Source organism: Zerene cesonia, chromosome 14 (assembly GCF_012273895.1).
Source record: "Zerene cesonia ecotype Mississippi chromosome 14, Zerene_cesonia_1.1, whole genome shotgun sequence".
NCBI lineage: Eukaryota > Metazoa > Arthropoda > Insecta > Lepidoptera > Pieridae > Zerene > Zerene cesonia.
In genome coordinates this window covers 1,972,425-1,991,082 of record NC_052115.1, presented here as the reverse complement: position 1 = coordinate 1,991,082, position 18,658 = coordinate 1,972,425, and the positions used below count along the sequence as shown (strand labels likewise).

General features: G+C 33.0%; 2 protein-coding genes across 2 annotated transcripts in view; both read right to left on the bottom strand.

Moving 5' to 3' along the window:
• The window catches only part of LOC119831896 (putative phosphatidate phosphatase), a 4,996-nt gene extending 1,405 nt beyond the window's left edge, over positions 1–3,591 (bottom strand). Inside the window, exons 1-3 of the mRNA XM_038355466.1 lie at positions 3,233–3,591; positions 1,144–1,295; positions 218–415 (exon numbers count right to left, since the gene is read on the bottom strand). Coding sequence (XP_038211394.1) covers positions 218–415; positions 1,144–1,295; positions 3,233–3,290 — 408 coding nt within the window. The 5' untranslated portion in view covers positions 3,291–3,591. The remainder of the gene's footprint in view (positions 1–217; positions 416–1,143; positions 1,296–3,232) is intronic.
• Positions 3,592–4,699: 1,108 nt separating this feature from the next.
• LOC119831668 (putative phosphatidate phosphatase) overlaps positions 4,700–18,658 on the bottom strand; it is an 82,649-nt gene continuing 68,690 nt past the window's right edge. The window contains exons 4-6 of the mRNA XM_038355113.1: positions 8,021–8,182; positions 7,570–7,746; positions 4,700–7,448 (exon numbers count right to left, since the gene is read on the bottom strand). Coding sequence (XP_038211041.1) covers positions 7,338–7,448; positions 7,570–7,746; positions 8,021–8,182 — 450 coding nt within the window. The 3' untranslated portion in view covers positions 4,700–7,337. The remainder of the gene's footprint in view (positions 7,449–7,569; positions 7,747–8,020; positions 8,183–18,658) is intronic.

The following is an 18,658-nucleotide window of genomic DNA, read 5'->3' as shown; positions in this document are numbered from 1 at the left end:
AATCTAAATATCTTCAATGTATAGAATTTGATCCCGAACATATTTATTACAGTAAATAGGTAATATTTAAAGAAAGATTATAAAGGGACCGTTGAAAAAATGGCTGTCCATATCCATAACTTAGATTACATCATTAAATGACAAAATACAAAAGAGGTTATAGTCAAAAATCCCACAACCATATATGAAGTATAAAGAAATTCAACCGGTAACTCACATCAAAGAAGTGTGGTCTAAACCGGCCAATGACGTACTTGGCGATGGTCACAGCAAGCTGTTGGCAGGCCGCGCCGAACGTGAAGACCCCGATCGCGACGTAGCTTTCCCAGATCCAGCCTGGGACCTCGCAGAATCCCAGGGACCTCGCCCCCCCTGACTTTCCTCTTACATATCGCGATATTTCCACAGTTATTATCTAGAACGATTTCAGATTCTGGTTAGAAATTTCTGGAATTTTTTTAAAAGTATGTATAAATGTAAAATACCAAGTTATCAACGAATTATGTAATTTATATTACAACTATCGCCCGACAGATAGATAGTTATCAACACTATAAATAATAATTAAGTCAACTTTAGCAATGCTATTTTTTATTATATGTACATTAGTTTTAATATCTGTGAAGATTTTATTACGGATGTATTTGAAAATTTGGGCGTGTGGATGTTTGTTCAATCATTCTAAAAGTACTGAACGCATTTTGATGTAACACGGCAATGTCTTTGATTTATATTTTATTTGACGATATTAATTAGGTTTATTTTAGTAATAATTGGTTAATGTAAACAAAATTGTGATTAAAAGACCTATTTGATAAGTAATATACCTAAGCAGAATTAAAATCGAAATTTTGTAATTTGAGATAATTTGATGATACAACATCAAATAACTTATCAGTAATGATTTGAATCAATTCGCCTGCCTCTTAATATAATATAAGCACGAAATATTTGATATCATTTAGAAATTAAGGATATTGTATGAATTTTAGGCGATTTATTAATCATAACATTTTCAAGGGGTAAATTAATTCATTTTTTCTCAGTGTTGTGAGAATCGGGGTCACGGGAAGACTTAGTTCTTTAATTTCTAAATGAACTCACTCTCCTTAAATTAACTAACTATATACTGTAACTACTTACTGTAACAACCATAAGGGCGAATCCGAGACCTGCCAGCAGACCCACGGATATCGTCTGAGTTTTGTATGGCAACCGTAAGGAAGGATCATCCGCGAAGTAGCCTCGCTCGTACGGAGACGCCCATAGCTCAAACGCGAGGAGTGGGAATGCAACTATAAATGAAATTAAATTGTTACAGATAATATTGTGTAGTATGCAGTATGTGTTGTATTACATGTGCTTTGGGGAAGTTAACTTTCTCTCTTATGTTCAAGAAATCTTGTAGGTTATAGTGAAAAAAATGCTATTTATTCAGATAAATGTTTTTACGAGCTTGTGGCTACGCTTGTAAGATACGAAATAATCTATTTTCACAAATATCCATCCATCCATCTCACATATTGTTCACAATATCAGTAGGACTAGTAAAATATTATGTAGTCAAGAATACGACTGTGAATAGTGGATTTTAGTAGCCATATTTTAGGTTTTGACTTGTTGGGAGCAATTTACATGACGACGATTATATTTTCATCTGGAATAATCTGCAAACTATAAATATTTTAAACCCAAAATATGTATGTTGCTTTTATCGACTTTGATACTGCCTAACGCGAAGCGTGTTTGGAATGCAGACTGAATGTATGTAATTATTATCTTATCAACATTCGCTTTTATCAAAGCGAAAGTTTTTTATTTTACTTTGGACTAGCTTCTAAACTGTTTTATTAATACTTGGTAAGCCAAAAACTGTGTCACAATTCGAGAAATAGTGGACAAGATTGATTAAGGAACGAAGACGAGAAGAGTCAGGGCATTCAACGAGTTACGAGATATTATTGACACGTAGTTAATTGACAAACTTATTTATTATTGTATTCTCTAATCTTAACTTGAATGTAATGACAATTTAATTGTATTTAAACAGTTTTAAATTTAATTGAGAAATGACACCTTTATAAATTACTTTTTGTTTTTATCATATTTTAGAGCAAATAAACGAATTATTGTTATATAAAAGAAGTTAGATACCGAATATCACATCGTGTACCTACTAGAATTGAAGATTATTATTATTTTATCTTGGTATCCAATTATCTAATTATCATATAAAACATTTTCTATGATTACACATTTACGCACACGCGTACCTTTTTTTTGTCTTAGAATAGATTTATGCTTTATATTGGAAATTATAAGGGACGTTTAAACCTGCACTGTTTCAATACGTACTCACAAGTTTTAGGACAGCAAACACTGAGACTTAGTCTCTTGTTTATAAGATACAAAATTAGCTGCTGTGATTGTGAAAACATTAGCGCCGTAAAGTTTATTAATCTGTTTAATTTGGCAATAGCAACTAATTCATCATTAAATCTACGCTAATTATATAATGCTGAAGAGGTTGTTGGTTTGTTTAAACGCGCTAATCTCAGGAACTGTGATGATTACAATTATTCTGTCACCATCAGAAAACTGCATCTGAACTGAGTGACATAGGCTATATACATACAGTAGGGGAGAAGCCGGGGCGGATCGCTAGCAAACTGAACAATTTCTTTTTTTTATAAATATTCTATCATTACTTAAATGTTAACTGTAAATTACAGATAACCTTCATTTTGAAGGAAATCGAGGGAATGCAGCGAACCGTTTAATCGCTTTTTTGTGTAAACAGCGTAACATTAGTAAAAAATAATGATTGTATAATAATTTATGATAACTTCCATATAGGTAAGTATTTGTACTAAAATCGATCTAAAATTGGACGGAGAAGTATGTATTATTAACTAATATGTAAGTATTTACAAAGGAATTCAATTAAAACTTTAGATAGGTTCATATCATAAAAAGCAAATAGATTATACTCGTAGACGATAACTTTGTAATCAACGAATTAATTATTATCAATGTACGAGTTAAAATTCCTTTAGTTTCGTTTTATTTTATTTTTTTGATCAATCTTAATGGACTTAATATTTATACAGGTGTCGTTGGAGGTGTGAACTTATCTAAAATATGCTGTTATCTAGTAAAAAGCCAAAAATTTCATTCGTAATTCTCAGCATTCAATTTATTTTTATTTCCATGTAAAGTAAAGGTAACTTACCAATTATCAAAGCTAGGAAATCCAAAACAATTTTCAGCACCAAACTATTTCTAGCCATGTTTCAAACAATAAACGGATACGAATGTTCACTTGATCTCTGCATTACTCATTCAAACGGTGTAGGAGTCAGGTTAGTAATAACTAATAATCATTCAGGTAATATCGTAGAAAACGTAGATGAAATCATTGTAGGTCGTGCTGTAATTAAAGATACGCGCGATTCGCAATACTGACGAAATCTAACTGGTATCTGATAAGGCTTGATAAAATGTAAGCCAGGGTAGGGTAGATGTGACTCACATTTACGAGAATTGATTAATTTTGTATTGATTTTATTGTAACTCTTCACTATTACAAATTTAGTACAACCGGATAGTTGGTTGGGTTTAGGAAAACAACAGTTTTCAAATGTTGTAGGTAGATATTTTGTTTTCCTTGAGTAATTTTACCTTTAATGACAGTGCCATCTACCATTTTAACTGTTATTGAGTAGTTCGTAAAATTACCAGTAGATGGCACTTAAACTATAACATACTATAGATAATAGAAGTACTATTGATGTTTTTTTATAATTTGCTTTTCTAATTCAATTTGGTACGTTTCAAGGAAAAATTAAAAAGAAAAGTAATTATAGTATAAACAAGGACCATAAACCATCTGTTTTATATTATCCAGCCAATTTTGAAAATTAAGCCTTCCTCTGTCTCTTTTTTCTGACCCTATAATGATATCGTTCTGTATTTTAGGTATTGTATAGCTATAACATTAATTATAATATGAGTGTCGAAATAAAACAACCTAATATCAATAAGAACAAATATTTATTATGCATTAATATTGCCTAATTACTTAAATTTAAATAAATAAGCTGCCAAAAACTAGTGCAGTATAGGCAGTGCATTCCCCTCTATAGTTTAAAATTATAAGTGCATTGTACTTACTTACTACTAAAATATATAAAACAACTCATTGTGTTTTACTTCTATTATGCAAACATTAAAGTAATAAAGAACACTTGAATACATATTTTTCAATTCCTAAATGCTTTCTATTTCTCGAATACAGATTTTTAAGGTTATATTATTATTAAATTATTTTGAAGAAAAACGTTACAAAATCAATGAAAAAATTTACACTTTTATATTATGAAATATGTGAAAAACAAGTAAATAATCCTTTTTTATTAATCAAGACAGTATTACTTTTATTGATATTTTTAAGACAGTATTACTTTTATTGAGGAATCTGTGAATTGAGATAAAATAAACAATAACACATTATAGATACGTAGTTTTAAAGATAAAATGGGAAACTGTTCAAGTATTTAGCACCGCCATTTCAGACATCATTATAGAATTTAGTAGAATATTATACAATAAATAGTTTTAATTTCATGTAAAATAAAATATAACAATTTTTGGCCGCAAAAAAAAAAAGAAAGGTCAACAACGAAAGTAGTAAAATATGCATAAAACTTACAGTTGATAAACTGTAAGAAACAAATATCAATATTAATTGCCAAATTTCTTCATGACTGACATGACATAATTTTGACAAATGAATAAACTTTCGTTGCTGACTATACATATTATAAAATTGCAATTTTTTTAGTTGCGTTTTACAAGGTCATTATAGTTTATCTCAATAGACAAAGTGGAGGCAACAACAAAATAACTTCAAATTGATTACATAATATAATACCACTACATCATTGAACACAAATACATCATTGAGTAGATTCAATTCCAATAAGCTGGATTTTGGGCCAATATATTATAAAATTTTGTATTTATTGTCATCAAATTATTAACAATCCTTTGCGGCCTACACTTTACTAAAAACCAATATAATTTCCGCATTGTTTCAGTATATTTCTTTTAATAGTACCAGGAGAGCATAAGCACCCAAGCTGTTCTTAAAAATCTAAAAAACCTATAAAATTAACTGCAATATTTACACTTCTATATCACAGAGTTAAATACTTCCCGCGCCTTCAAGGCACAGAGAATGGCTTATAACTAGCAAAATAAATAAAAATATGAGCGATAAATTATAATATACATATGAAAATTAAAAAAAGAAATTTTGTATATATTATTTAAGGCATTGTGACTCCCTAATTTTGTCGGTTTATATGTCTGTCTCATTCACACTTAAATATGATATGTTAAAAAGAAACCAATAATGTTAGATATAAGCCACAAGCTTATACGTAACATGATTGATTAAACAATATTTTCAATGCAATTTTACAGTTTTTTTATTTTGAATCGTATGTCATAGAGAATAAGATAAAAATTTGTACATAAACAACATTAACTAAACGATAAATACTAAAAATAAAACCCCAAAATTCAATAAGTAGTGTGTAGAGTGTACTTATGCAATTATTCATATATCTATCAATAGCAAAGACAATTTTTAAACCTCTATGGTTCCTATTTTAAATTTTATTGTCCCTAGAGTAAAACACTAATTCTACATTTAAAATTGCATTCTGTAAGTAGTAAAATGAAGCTAAAAATACTGATAGGTGAAAGCCCGTATTTATAAACTTTGCCATCATGTTATACTATGTTTTTCGATGGTATATGAAGTTATATGTATGAGAATTTATATAGAAAAGTTTTAAAGTCATTTAAATAATTGAATTTTGGTAAAAAAAGGAAGAATAGGATTTTAGCAAATTTTTCGTTAACACGGTCAGGTTTTAAACTGAAATAGGCCTTGAAAAAAATTATACCAAGAAGATAGAAAAATCTGAAAAAAAAATTGAAAAGATAAAAGGAAATTTAAGTATATACATAATATGTTGGTAAATACGGGTGTCTTTACTTTAGTCTATAGGTGCAATTTGTACCGACGTAGTATGCGTTGGCAATAAATGGTTCCGATCAATAAAACTGCATAATAATGAAGTATGTAACTGTTGAACGAGATTTATGATTTGTAACGACTTAGCATTGCTATCAAATTAGGGGCCCCGGGGCAATATTTGCTTACTGCAAAGGAAAAATGAAAAAGTATAAAGAAAGTTGGGGCAACGAGACTGCCAACTGTTTCTAGAAATAAAACGTAAAAATGAGTTCATATAAACGTATGTACTATATTATCAGCTCATTATCACCAGCAGCAAGGCTAACAGTTGTTAGTTAACTTTGTAGATAAGTTTACTAAAAATGAAATTGTAAAGTGGTTCATGGTCAGTTGATAAAATTAGTTAAAGACAGCATTTCGATATTTGCTGGGCCTCAAAAAGTTGGGGCCCCCTCTAAAAAGTTGGAATTGGGGCCCTATTCTGGTGGGGGAAAAGTAGCTAAGCAATTACCTCTCATATCGTATTCATAAATCTCGTTTACAGCTAAAATCAACTAACATGCACCATAAAGCTCATTCGTATCCATAGAATTATTCAACGCCAATTACCATCCAACTTTGAACCTAAATAAAAAATAAGTTAAAGTTCAATATCTCTTAGCCATTTTATGGGCATTCATAAATCATATGCTACATGTGTCGGGACATGACATGTGGACAAATGGCCTTATAAAACACCAAGTTAATCATTTGTATGGAAGACATGAAAATGTAGCTTCATTTTGCTCGATTTCTAAGTAGCTTTTGTTTAGAATACCTTGTAGACATAATAATAATAAAATTCCCCATTGGTGTTAAAATTTTGATATGATAACGATTATCAGTCCATTTCGGTCTTTCAGTGCTTATTTATCAATAAAATTTCTATATAAATATATGTCGCCTAACCTAAAAACCCCCTTATAACTATTAGGTAATTTCAACTATGTTAGGCCGATAAAATAAAACGGAACCTTCGAGAAATCTCAAGACCATTATGAACACTCAATTAAATCTAATCGCTCGAGTCCTTTAAAATTCGTTTATCAGTCAAATATTCAAATATTAAAACATAACTTCGAAAAACGTTACCAATATGTCCCAGAGTTGGTCCTTCGAGACCGCGATATCTCAGTACTTTCGAGAGAATTTCACAACTGTCCAATGCGTATTAAAAGTCCGTATATAGGGAGATGGTGGGTAAGTGTCATGCCCCCTCCCCTGCGTTATCTCCCTGGGGGGTTGGTGGTCAGACTTGCCAGCTGGGCGCGGTGCGGGTGTTGCCGTTGGTGGTCAACTCGCTGTCATGTCCACCGCTCTGCCTTCGGGACGTTTTGCGGAGGTCGGAGATGAATGCGAACTGTGGAATAAGTGGTGAGTTTAAACTTGGCTGTATGTAGAATGAGTTCAGGAGAATTCGTTATTAATTTATCCTTAAAACTCTATATACCGGGGCATCATAAACATAGGAAGATAGTTACCACAACGACGGCCGCGAGCATGCCAATTGTGAAACCAGCGAGCACGTCGCTCCAATGATGCTTATAGTCGGACACGCGCGTCATCACCGTGTACCAGGCCATCATGACCAGCACGAACTGTATCAAATGTCGGAGGAGCTTGGAACCGCGCCAGAGGAAACGCTTTTGTAGGTAAAGCTGGAATTGAGATGATTTTTGAATGAGAATAGATTGAGGTAGTATCGTAGCTTGCCAAACTTATGGAATTAGAGAAAAGAAACACTTCTTTGAGTCACGCAGTGGTACAGACTTAAAATAAGAAAATTAATCATCAATAAAAATATTTAATACATATATCTATCATAAAATATTTAAAAAGGAAATTATGAATGTGGAGAATTCATGAAACTACCAGGCATTTAATGACTATTTGATTAGATTTTCTTCAATAAAATCACTTCACGTCACTTACAGCGAAATAGATCATAGTATACGCAGAGAAGGAAGAATGGCCGCTGGGGAAGGACAGCCTCATCTCCTTCAAGAGTTTGGTGTCGTCGCCGAGGCAGGTGAACTTCTCGATATAGCGCCACTTGTTTTCTGGCAATGAGCAGTCTATGTCTGGCTTGCACACCTGCAGACAAAGAAAACATTAAGATTAATAATCAAGAACACACAACAACATGAAATAGATACGATATCACAAACACGAATTAAACATATATTGGTACCTAATGTAAATATATAAGCTCAGTTTGGTTGTGAATAGATTCATGTTTTACCTATTGCAATTAAAGAAAGTCAATAGTTCAACATAAAAATAAAAAATAAAAATTAAGACTTTATACGTATGTTACCGTTAAATCAGTTTTTCGTTTAAACACGTTTTTCCTAGTCAAAACTAGTTGTAACTAATTGCTTAGTTTAAAACTATCAATGACTAATACTCAATATTAAATATTAATTTACTAGTTATTATTGTCATTACAAGCAAGTCAGTTAAAACTGTTTCGAAGTCGATTCTGGCATTCACCGGCCTTAGGTAAATGACTCTGTTGTATTGTTTAGGGTAAATACCTTTGAGAATAATAAACAAGCCATCGTGAATGATACTTTGAATAATAATATTGAAATCTAAATCTCTAGGCGGCGAAGTTATTTAATATGCGTCAGTAATTCAACGTTGACGTGACGATAAGTAATGGTAACTGTAAACCGGAGAGACGTTGGTAAATTCGTAATGTAAGTAACCGCCTATGATTAATTGCTTGTATCAAGAAACAATTAATCACCATCACTTCAACGATGATGAAAACAGTTGTTCAAAAAAAAAGTTCAATGCACCTGCATCAATCACAAAATAAATTCCGCCGTCGAGTTTCACAGGAGCACACGAACCAACCTGACTACTGCATATTAAAAAATTGTCACCTCTTTACCTCGTGCATATGTTTCGCATAAAAGCGTTGGCGAGTTTGCAAGTCGAGGGGTCCAATTATGCATTTACTATAACCGTAAATTGGCGGTCGATTAATATTTTTTCAAGTCTCGTTTGAGTGGTCGCTGGATGGCTCGCGGCGCGGCCGGTTCGCGATGCAATTTGTTTAACAATGCTATCTTGAGAACGTGATGTTTGAATCTTTTTGTTCTGAACGCTAATTTAAGAGGGATCCTGGTACTTTGTATCAAGCGTACTAGAAATAACATAATTATCTTTCTCAAATAAATATACATTGTAAGATATTTTTTAAGTCTATTTTGTATTAGTAATTTGTATGGTCTATTTTATACACTTCACAAGTTTGCATACACCGTTTATAACTGAAGAACATTTACGTTCGCATTAATAACATAAATTTATATAAATAACACGATTCTGTACAAAAATACACATAACATCACTAACTAACCAGCTTCACGATAGACAAATATGCTTCTAAACAATAACTATAAAGTGAATAACATACTGTTAACTATACGCTGTCATCAACACGCTGTCACCAATTTAAATGCAAACTATTCCACAGGCACTATCACAGCATAGCACCTACACCGCGCAAGCCATAAAATATCATTCAATATTTGTCCTCTTGAAAATTATTACGAAAAAGAAACAAGCGCACACCGTACCTTGAATACAGAGTGGTGTATTATACCGCTTGTTAATATTAATAAGGGACTCTGTTTACGACCAACATGTTATTACGATATTTCTTATTTTTCATCCCGATATGGCCACGTCAATCATCCAATCAAGCGGTGGCGCCCTTTAAATGAACGAATATTTCCCTCTTTCGCTTCGAAATTGCCCGGTTGGTAACTATCACTCGTGTTTTAAATTAAACATTGCCTTTCTGCGCGCGCGCTGTTAATTTTTTAACGAAAATATGCTAAACTGTGGAAAGTCGACTGACCGCTTACTGCTGATCTCGTCCTGCGAATGTTTCTGAGTCTGGATGTGACTGCATATCGGTCAATCGTATGAATCTACTAAAGAGAATTTACATAATTTTTTTAAAATTACAAACTGTTGATAGGTTATATTGTAGACTATAAAACATATAATAATAACTCCTTCTCATAACCATAAAAATAGAAATACTTCTTATTACAAGCCATTTGGCAAATAAAAGAAAACATACAGTCAACTGTACTAAATAATTACTGTTAAATATAACTAACTGTTAAATATATTTACAACAAGTTAGTTTGCCTGCAACGTTGGCAGTAACTTCCTACTGTCCTACTAATCCTACTAATATTATAAATGCGAAAGTTTGTACGGATGTGTGTGCGTTTGTTGCTCTTTCACGCAAAAACCACTGAACCGATTGCAATGAAATTTGGTAAGTAGACAGCTGGTCAACCGGAATAACATATAGGCAACTTTTTATCCCGATATTCCTATGGGATACGGACTTACGCGGGTGAAACCGCGGGGCGCAGCTAGCATAATCATAAGAATAAAAAAAGACATTCCAATAGTTCCTGCGCAAATCCCGTGCAAAATGTATTTAGACATAAAATTATAATGTATTCAAGAAATGTGCATTAAATCGCGAAGACGTAGATTTTATCTGTTTTATTCACATTTACTGCGAATGCGAATTGCATTATTGACATGTCTTAAACGTGTGGAAAATGTTTCTTTTAAAAGAAACCTCATTCATTGGTAATAAAATAAAACGGGAAATATATATCTAATTAAACAGCTGTGTTGCTAATTTACCCCGTAAAGTGGAAACGTTTTAAGATTATTCTAAGTAATTGCTGGAATTAGATAAGAAAGACTCTGTTAACTTACTTGTACTAATGGACTTACAAGCAATTTATCGTAAATATAGGTAAAGTGAATTTAAATTCTTTACAATATAATACTATAGGAATCACTTTGGACACACATAATTTCCTATATTATTTTCTATACCTATAATATAGAGCTAAGCAGCTTGTTTGTTTGAACCCGCTAATCTCAGAAACTACTGAAACAATTTCAAAAATTCTTTCACCATTGTATATGTACGTGTTCCCCGAGTGCTATATGCTATACAATCGTATCATATTTATTTTATTACATACACCACAGGTAAAACCTAAGCGGACCGCTAGTCTATTATAAAAATTAAACCATTTAAGGTAGCTTTATTATTAAAAGCATAAATTATAACACAATTAACACATTATATCAATGCTATAAAACTAAAAATTAAATTTATCATTACATATTTCTCAGTATTTAAATTGAGAAACAAAACGAAGGATTTTTTACGTTATCAGTCAGCAAACGCTCATCAAAAAGTTAGAAGGATTTACCAACTTTCACAAGGGACCCCGAAAAAGCTCATAAATAATTGAAAATAAAGTCATTTGCTATTCAGGCACACGATTATTGGTCAACAAACGTTCACGACTTTATATGACTGTTGGTTACAAAAGTCTCGCACACATTTAACGACACGAATTGCAAATTGCACGAGCAATTTACACTCTTATGTAGCAGAAATAAAAACCAGAATTCTACACACAAATATCGATGAAGATTATGTAAAAGTGAATCACGATGTTTTTATTTTGACTTATGATGGACGCCATTTGATATTCGATATCGAAACTGGAATTGACTGTAAATCGCCTGATTAATTGAACACATATACTCGTTTTTTGTCAATCCTACTAATCCTAGGTACTATCATATCCTACTAATATTATAAATGCGAAAGTTCGTAAGGACGTGTGTGTGTTTTTTGCTCTTTCACGCAAAAACTACTGAACTGATTGCAATGGAATTTGGTACGTAGATAGCTGGACTACTGGAATTATATAAAGGCAACTTTTCATCCCGATATTCCTACGGGATACGGACTTACGCGGGGCGCAGCTAGCAATACAAACTAAAGTAAAATGCAAAAGAAAAACAAATGAAGGTAAACGCATTACGCACCTCATAGACATGACATCTTAGCGCTCCTTCCAATTGAAACGAAACATTTTCAAAATTCGATGCCATTAACGAAGCATTGCGTATATACTACTGCATTTAAAATTGATCTGTTTCTGCAAAAATGTCCCCGATATCCATGGAGGTAACCATCCACAATCCAAACGACGACCGAATGACAACAATGTTACATGAAAACCTAAAAAGAATCTCGCCAATCTGTTTAAAAGCCACGCTGAAATCAAATAAACAACCAAAAAGCAATTGGTGCTGTATTACAGGTCTTGGCTTCTAGCGGCAGCGGAGTCTTTCATCTAATTTAACTAATAAATTTTGCATTCTATAACTCATATTTAAGCAAGCTAAAATAATTTTTGGCAATAATTTTTTTATTATTATTAATACACTAGCTGTGACCCGAAGTTGAAACCGCGTAAGTCCGTATCCCGTAGGAATATCGGTATAAAAAGTGCCTATGTGTTATTTCAGTTGTCCAGCTAACTACGAAGCAAAATAGTATTATTATTCACCAATAGATGTCAGGAAAAAAAAACAAGAAAATGACATTTTTTAAAAAAGATTCCTAGCTAGATCGATTTATCGCCCCCGAAACCCCCTATATACTAAATTTCATGAAAATCGTTGGAGCGAATCGCCCGACATTCCAATTATATATATATATATATATATATATATATATATATATATATATATATATATATATATATATATATATATATATATATATATATATATATATATATATATATGACATATAAGATATGCAGTCGAATTATTCTATGGTTAATAAACACACCCATCACTCCTCACCCGCTTTGAGGATTTTATGCTTGCCACCCTTCCGATTTTATGTGGATGGTACTCAAACCATCAATACACTTTTTAATGAATTTCCATCAATAAAAGCAACGCTTTCCAGGAAGAGCATTTCATTTCATATCACGAACGTGAGCGAAGCGAATTATTTGATATGCTATCAGGGTTTATAACCGCTACGCCTGTGAACTAATTATACCACTCTCATTGCTTGACGGTAGACCGATAGCTGAGTTGTTTGTTAATCCTACTAATATTATAAATGCGAAAGTTTGTAAGGATGTGTGTTTGTTGCTCTCTCAGGCAAAAACTACAGAATCGATTGCAATGAAATTTGATAAGTAGACAGCTGGACAACTGGAATAATATACAGGCAACTTTTTATCCCGATATTCCTACGGGATACGAACTTATGCGGGTGAAACCGCGGGGCGCAGCTAGTAGACTTCTACGCGAATTAGCTGTTGCCCGCAGCTTCGCCCTCGCGGTATTAATTAATATTCATGGTACAAACTTTATCCCCTATTTTATGCCTTTTGGGGTAGAATTTATCAAAATCGTCTCTGAGCGGATACCTACGTCATAACATCTACCATAACCTACATGCCAAATTTCTTAAATTTCACGCATACATCACTAACGTTTATTCATAAGTACCGGCTAGGAGGAACAAAAACGAAATCTCTAATTCTTCTTATTTCAATCACTTCTTACTAATTATAAATTTTTTTGTTAATTACAAACAACATCATGATTCGAAAATACAAAAGTATAATCCGACCCATTCGTCTAGTCCTTGTTGACTAGAAGACTACAAAAACATGTTAAATAGATATAAATGTCCTAAAACTTGGTGCGAATTTTTATGGTTAATTTTTATACTAATGGTGAGGCACTTGATTTCTTTAAACAAACCCATTATTCCACGACATAAAAATGCAGATCATAAACATTAAACGTGTCTATTGAGAATAAAAAAAGTAACAATTCTTTTACTTTAAACCAACGAAATAGAAGAAAAATACCTCTTTGGGAACATTAAATTCACGCTCCTTAATAAATAGTAAAATAGTAATAACAAAGTAATAAATCTCGAAGCAATAAAGCTTGGTATACACACTCGTGACACGCGGAACTCATTTGTGGTCGCAGGCAGGCAACCGTGGAAATGTGGCCGTTTCATGTTCCAGCCACACAATCCCGAGACTTGCGCAAACGTGTGCTAAGGAAATGATGTTATTAAATAGATTAATGTGGTCAGATATTTGGTGAAAATGGACCAGGTATTCCGTAAACCGAATTTTTACAAATCTAATATATAAAATTCTCGTGTCACAGTTTTCGTTGCCATACTCCTCCGAAACGGCTTGACCGATTTTGATGAAATTTTTTGTGCTTATCCGGTATCTATGAGAATCGGCCAACATCTATTTTTCCTAACCCTAAATGAGGTAAGGCAGAACAGCGTTTGCCGGGAGCAGCTAGTATATAATAATGAGGTTAAGTCGACTGTATTTTTTGTTTGTTACCTCATAACTTTTTGCTGGGTGAATCGATATTTGTTATTCTTTTTTTATTTGAAAGCTCGTGCCTGCCATTAGGTCCCATTTAAATTTGATATAGTTCAGACAATTTGATGGCGGTTATGTTTTTGTTAAAAACAATTATTTTAATTATTTTGTGTTTTTATGTGTATGCTGTATTACCGACACCGACAACCGACCGACCGATTCCAAAAGTTCATTTACCATCTGACAGATTCCTTTTCACTAAGCGACATAGGCTGTATGTGTAGGACTGCTGATATATTAACAATTTGATAAGATAGAACAAATTTTAAACGAGTAAAATAAGTGTTATTAGAGTCAACAACAATATGCATGCATAGGTTCAAGCATGTGGAGTAACGTGTGGAACATTACCTAGAGTTATTACGGCCATGTCATTTTGTTAGCCATTCTTGCTCGAAGTTGTGATGTGAGTCGGCGCTTTATTCGTAATGAGCCTACACCGCTGGCGGAGGGAAATTGTTTGCAATTATTGTTAAATGTTTTTGAAGTACCTACGAGATAATACGACTTGCGTGCGAAATAAGTTTATACCTTACGTAATGGATGTTAACAGCGTTTAAATATAAATAATTCATCGACTTTGTTTGGAGCCATATCGGCTTTGTTTGGTCTAATATTTAAACTGAAAGATTTTTCAACACATTTCTTGTTCCTCCCCGAAGTGATATGTTACATATAGTTTTTTTGTTCTGTAGAAACGGCATAAATTATTTAATGTTGTTTTTTTTTTGTATATAATAATTGGGAAATGCTATTCAAACTTTTGTCAACCGACGTTCCCGAAAGCGATAGCCAAAAAATCATCTCAATTTTCGATAGGTTATTTATAACGTTTGTTGTACTGCTTAGGTTCTCAAGCGACTGACTTTTTTTTAGGAAACTGATGACATGTCGTTCCAGTAAGAATCTGGATAAGTACCTATCACAACCCGGGACGTCGGTAACCTTTCTTTGTAGAAAGGATTTATTTTCCTATCGCTTTTAAATCGCTTAATAAAACGAATGATGACGAACAAACGACAAACAAACAATGACAAAAATTTCAAACGAAAACACTGAGACTTGCCCTCAGGCCCATTTAGCGCGTATGCAGCCACACGTATCAGCTAGAAAACTATAACACATTTTGCACTAAAACCAGTATTATTAATTTTAGCAACACATTATTAAAGTCGCAGCCCGCGGCAGCGGCACCTTTGTCCAACAGGTTTTATAACATAATACAGTTTCTATGATGGGAAAAGATACGATTGCAATAAACGTCTCTATCAAACAAACTAATATGTAATAAATTATCAGCTGTTTGTTAGTCGTTACACGACAAAAAAAACTGAATATAAATGGCGTGAAATATTAAACATTGGTTTGATTATAATTTATAGGATCGTGGACTGACAATGTAATTAGAAATTGATATAAATTTAACGGGATAGCTTTACGATGTATGGTTTATATTTGTCAATCGGAAATCGTTTACTTTACAGCACTGACATACTCGTATCATCATCAGTCCATATTTGTGCCCACTGCAGAGACACACTCATATGAGGTTTCAGGCCATATGTCCGGGATGTTAATTGTCTTAGAACTTTTCATTTTGGGACATGCCAGCTGCCTCACGATGTTTCCTTTTGCCGTTTCGAATAGTAGTGATATAGATAATGTCCAGATAAATTGAAAAGTCGATTATTTTTGTCCGTCCTTCCGGTTTGAAAACCAAAACTTTTCAATTAAATCCAAGGTCTAAATCTCTGAGCCGCCACTATTTAAAGCTAGTTTGTAACAAATCTATTATTTGTTCGCATGTTGCAGGTCGCCGGGAAGCGATTAAATAAATGGCTGTAAGATCGCATTTCGCTTGCATGTTTAATCTTTAACGTATGAGTCACAAATGAAAAAAAAACTAAAGTAGAAATTAAAACTCTTTAACGGATTTTAAACGCGATTTATTCATTATATTATTAACCCGACGTTTCGAACACTTTGCAGTGAGCGTGGACCGAAAATCCGTTAAAAAGTTTTTAATTTCTAAATGTATAATACTCGCGTAAAATCAAACACAAGAAAATACTGAAACTAAAGCACCCAAATTGATAACTAATCTCCGCTTTAAAATCAGATTATCATTTCAAACAATAGCACCATCAATTCAGCCAAAGGCAAGACCGGTACGCTTCATCAATCAATGAACGAGCTCTGTCAATGGACATCTTAATGCTAGTGACGTAAGTGTACAATGGGACAGGCGAACGATTGACCGATTTAAAGGATTGAATGAACGATAATAGAATCGCTAATATAGAGGTAATCAACTCGTAATATGTCACACGATAGCGGACTATGTGACCGCGTTCAGTAGATATTTATCTGCATACACGGTTGCTAAGGCGAAGGATTAAAATCTCTGCGTTTTATATTTCTCCGTTTTCCTCTCTCACTCTCACGTTTTCGCCACTTAAGAGAATGCGAAATAATATAGATATACACATATTCATTGAAAAAAATATAGGTCAATAAAATACTATATAATAAAGATACGTACTAATTTTATACAGACAAAATATTGTTTATATGTTAGCTATGAATTAAACTATAACCTTAATAAAATCGATTCACGTGTATTTAGCCAGTGGAATGTTATGTTATTACCGAGTAAGGTGAACTGTTTTTATATCGTCAAACCGAACGAAGCTGGGGGAAGCAGCACGCTATATATAAAGAAATAAATTAAAAATATTACATACTGGCAAATGTAAAACTAGTTTAACTAGAAGGTACACACTTTATATTTTTGTTTACACATTCCGTATTGAACTATGGTTATTCGTTTACATACCCATGAATGATAGTGGATTTTTTATCGTACTTATATATAAACTACGATATACTACTATTAGAAAAACTATTTAATAGATAATATCCTCATTTAATATGTTCATAGATATGACCGGAATATAAGTATGACTAAGAATCTACGGCCTGAAACCTGCATAACTAACTACGACATACATAATATGTGGAATAAAATAGCATATATGCGAAATAACCATTTCGCAGTTGCGGCCTTGTTTTCATTGCATATTGCATCAATTACCACCTGCCAAAGTAATGTTAAAATAAGGTCAGACCAAAGGTATTTGGATTATAATTTCACAACTCTTTGCAACGTGTTCAAATTGAAAACAAACAAAATTTGCTTAGCGAGAAATCGATATTGATCGCCTTTCAACGGCTTGCAATTAATTCGAAACCATATTTGGCATGTTCGGCAGTTTCGATGTGGTAAAATATTATCCGATGTATAGATATACTAGCTGCGCCCCGCGGTTTCAACCGCGTAAGTCCGTATCCCGTAGGAATATCGGGATAAAAATTTTGCCTATATGTTTTACCAGTTGTCCAGCCGTCTACGTACCAAATTTCATTGCAATCGGTTCAGTAGTTTTTGCGTGAAAGAGCAACAAACACAAACACACACACATCCTTACAAACTTTCGCATATATTTAATATTAGTAGGATTACGAAAGTACAGTCGCACCTTCATGTGATAGTTCAATAATTTTTGAAGACTCGGGCTAACGCGACTTCTTAATGCAGTATATTGCATACTCTGTTTCTATCACTCATTTTTAAATAAAACTAGCAAACCCGGCGAACTCCGTTTCGCCACCAGATGGCTGTATGTGAAAAATTATTTTCCCGCTTTTCTGTTAAAATTTTTCCTGAATTTTCTTTGCTATAAACCTCACGGAGCCCAAGATCTTTCCAACGAATGCAAAACCGTGGAAATCGGTTCCTGCGTTCTGGAGTTATAGCGTCAGGAAGGAAAACCCGACTTATTTTTATATAGTAGAAAGATAAATTTCCTAGATTGTCAATTGTCAAGTTTACAAACAAAATCACGCATTTATCTCTGTATATTTGTAATAAGTCAACTGCTACTACCTCTTTTCGAGAGTAAATAGAATAATAATATAAACAATCTCGATTCAAAACTGTTTCACGATAAATTCTTATCTCATCTCAAAAGAGTTGTTACACGTTTGTTGTCTGAAGACTACAAACATCTGTAATCTGTAGGTACGTCTGTCATTCGAATACATGCCCGGTGGGAAAATATGATATTATTCTTTTGTTATATATTTAGCTAGCTGTGCAGCCTTGCTTTACCTGTAAAACTATGTGTATATACCTAGTCTTGCCATAAATATTGTAATAAAAAAAAAAGAAAATTGTTAACTGCAAATAACATTTATTACTTTT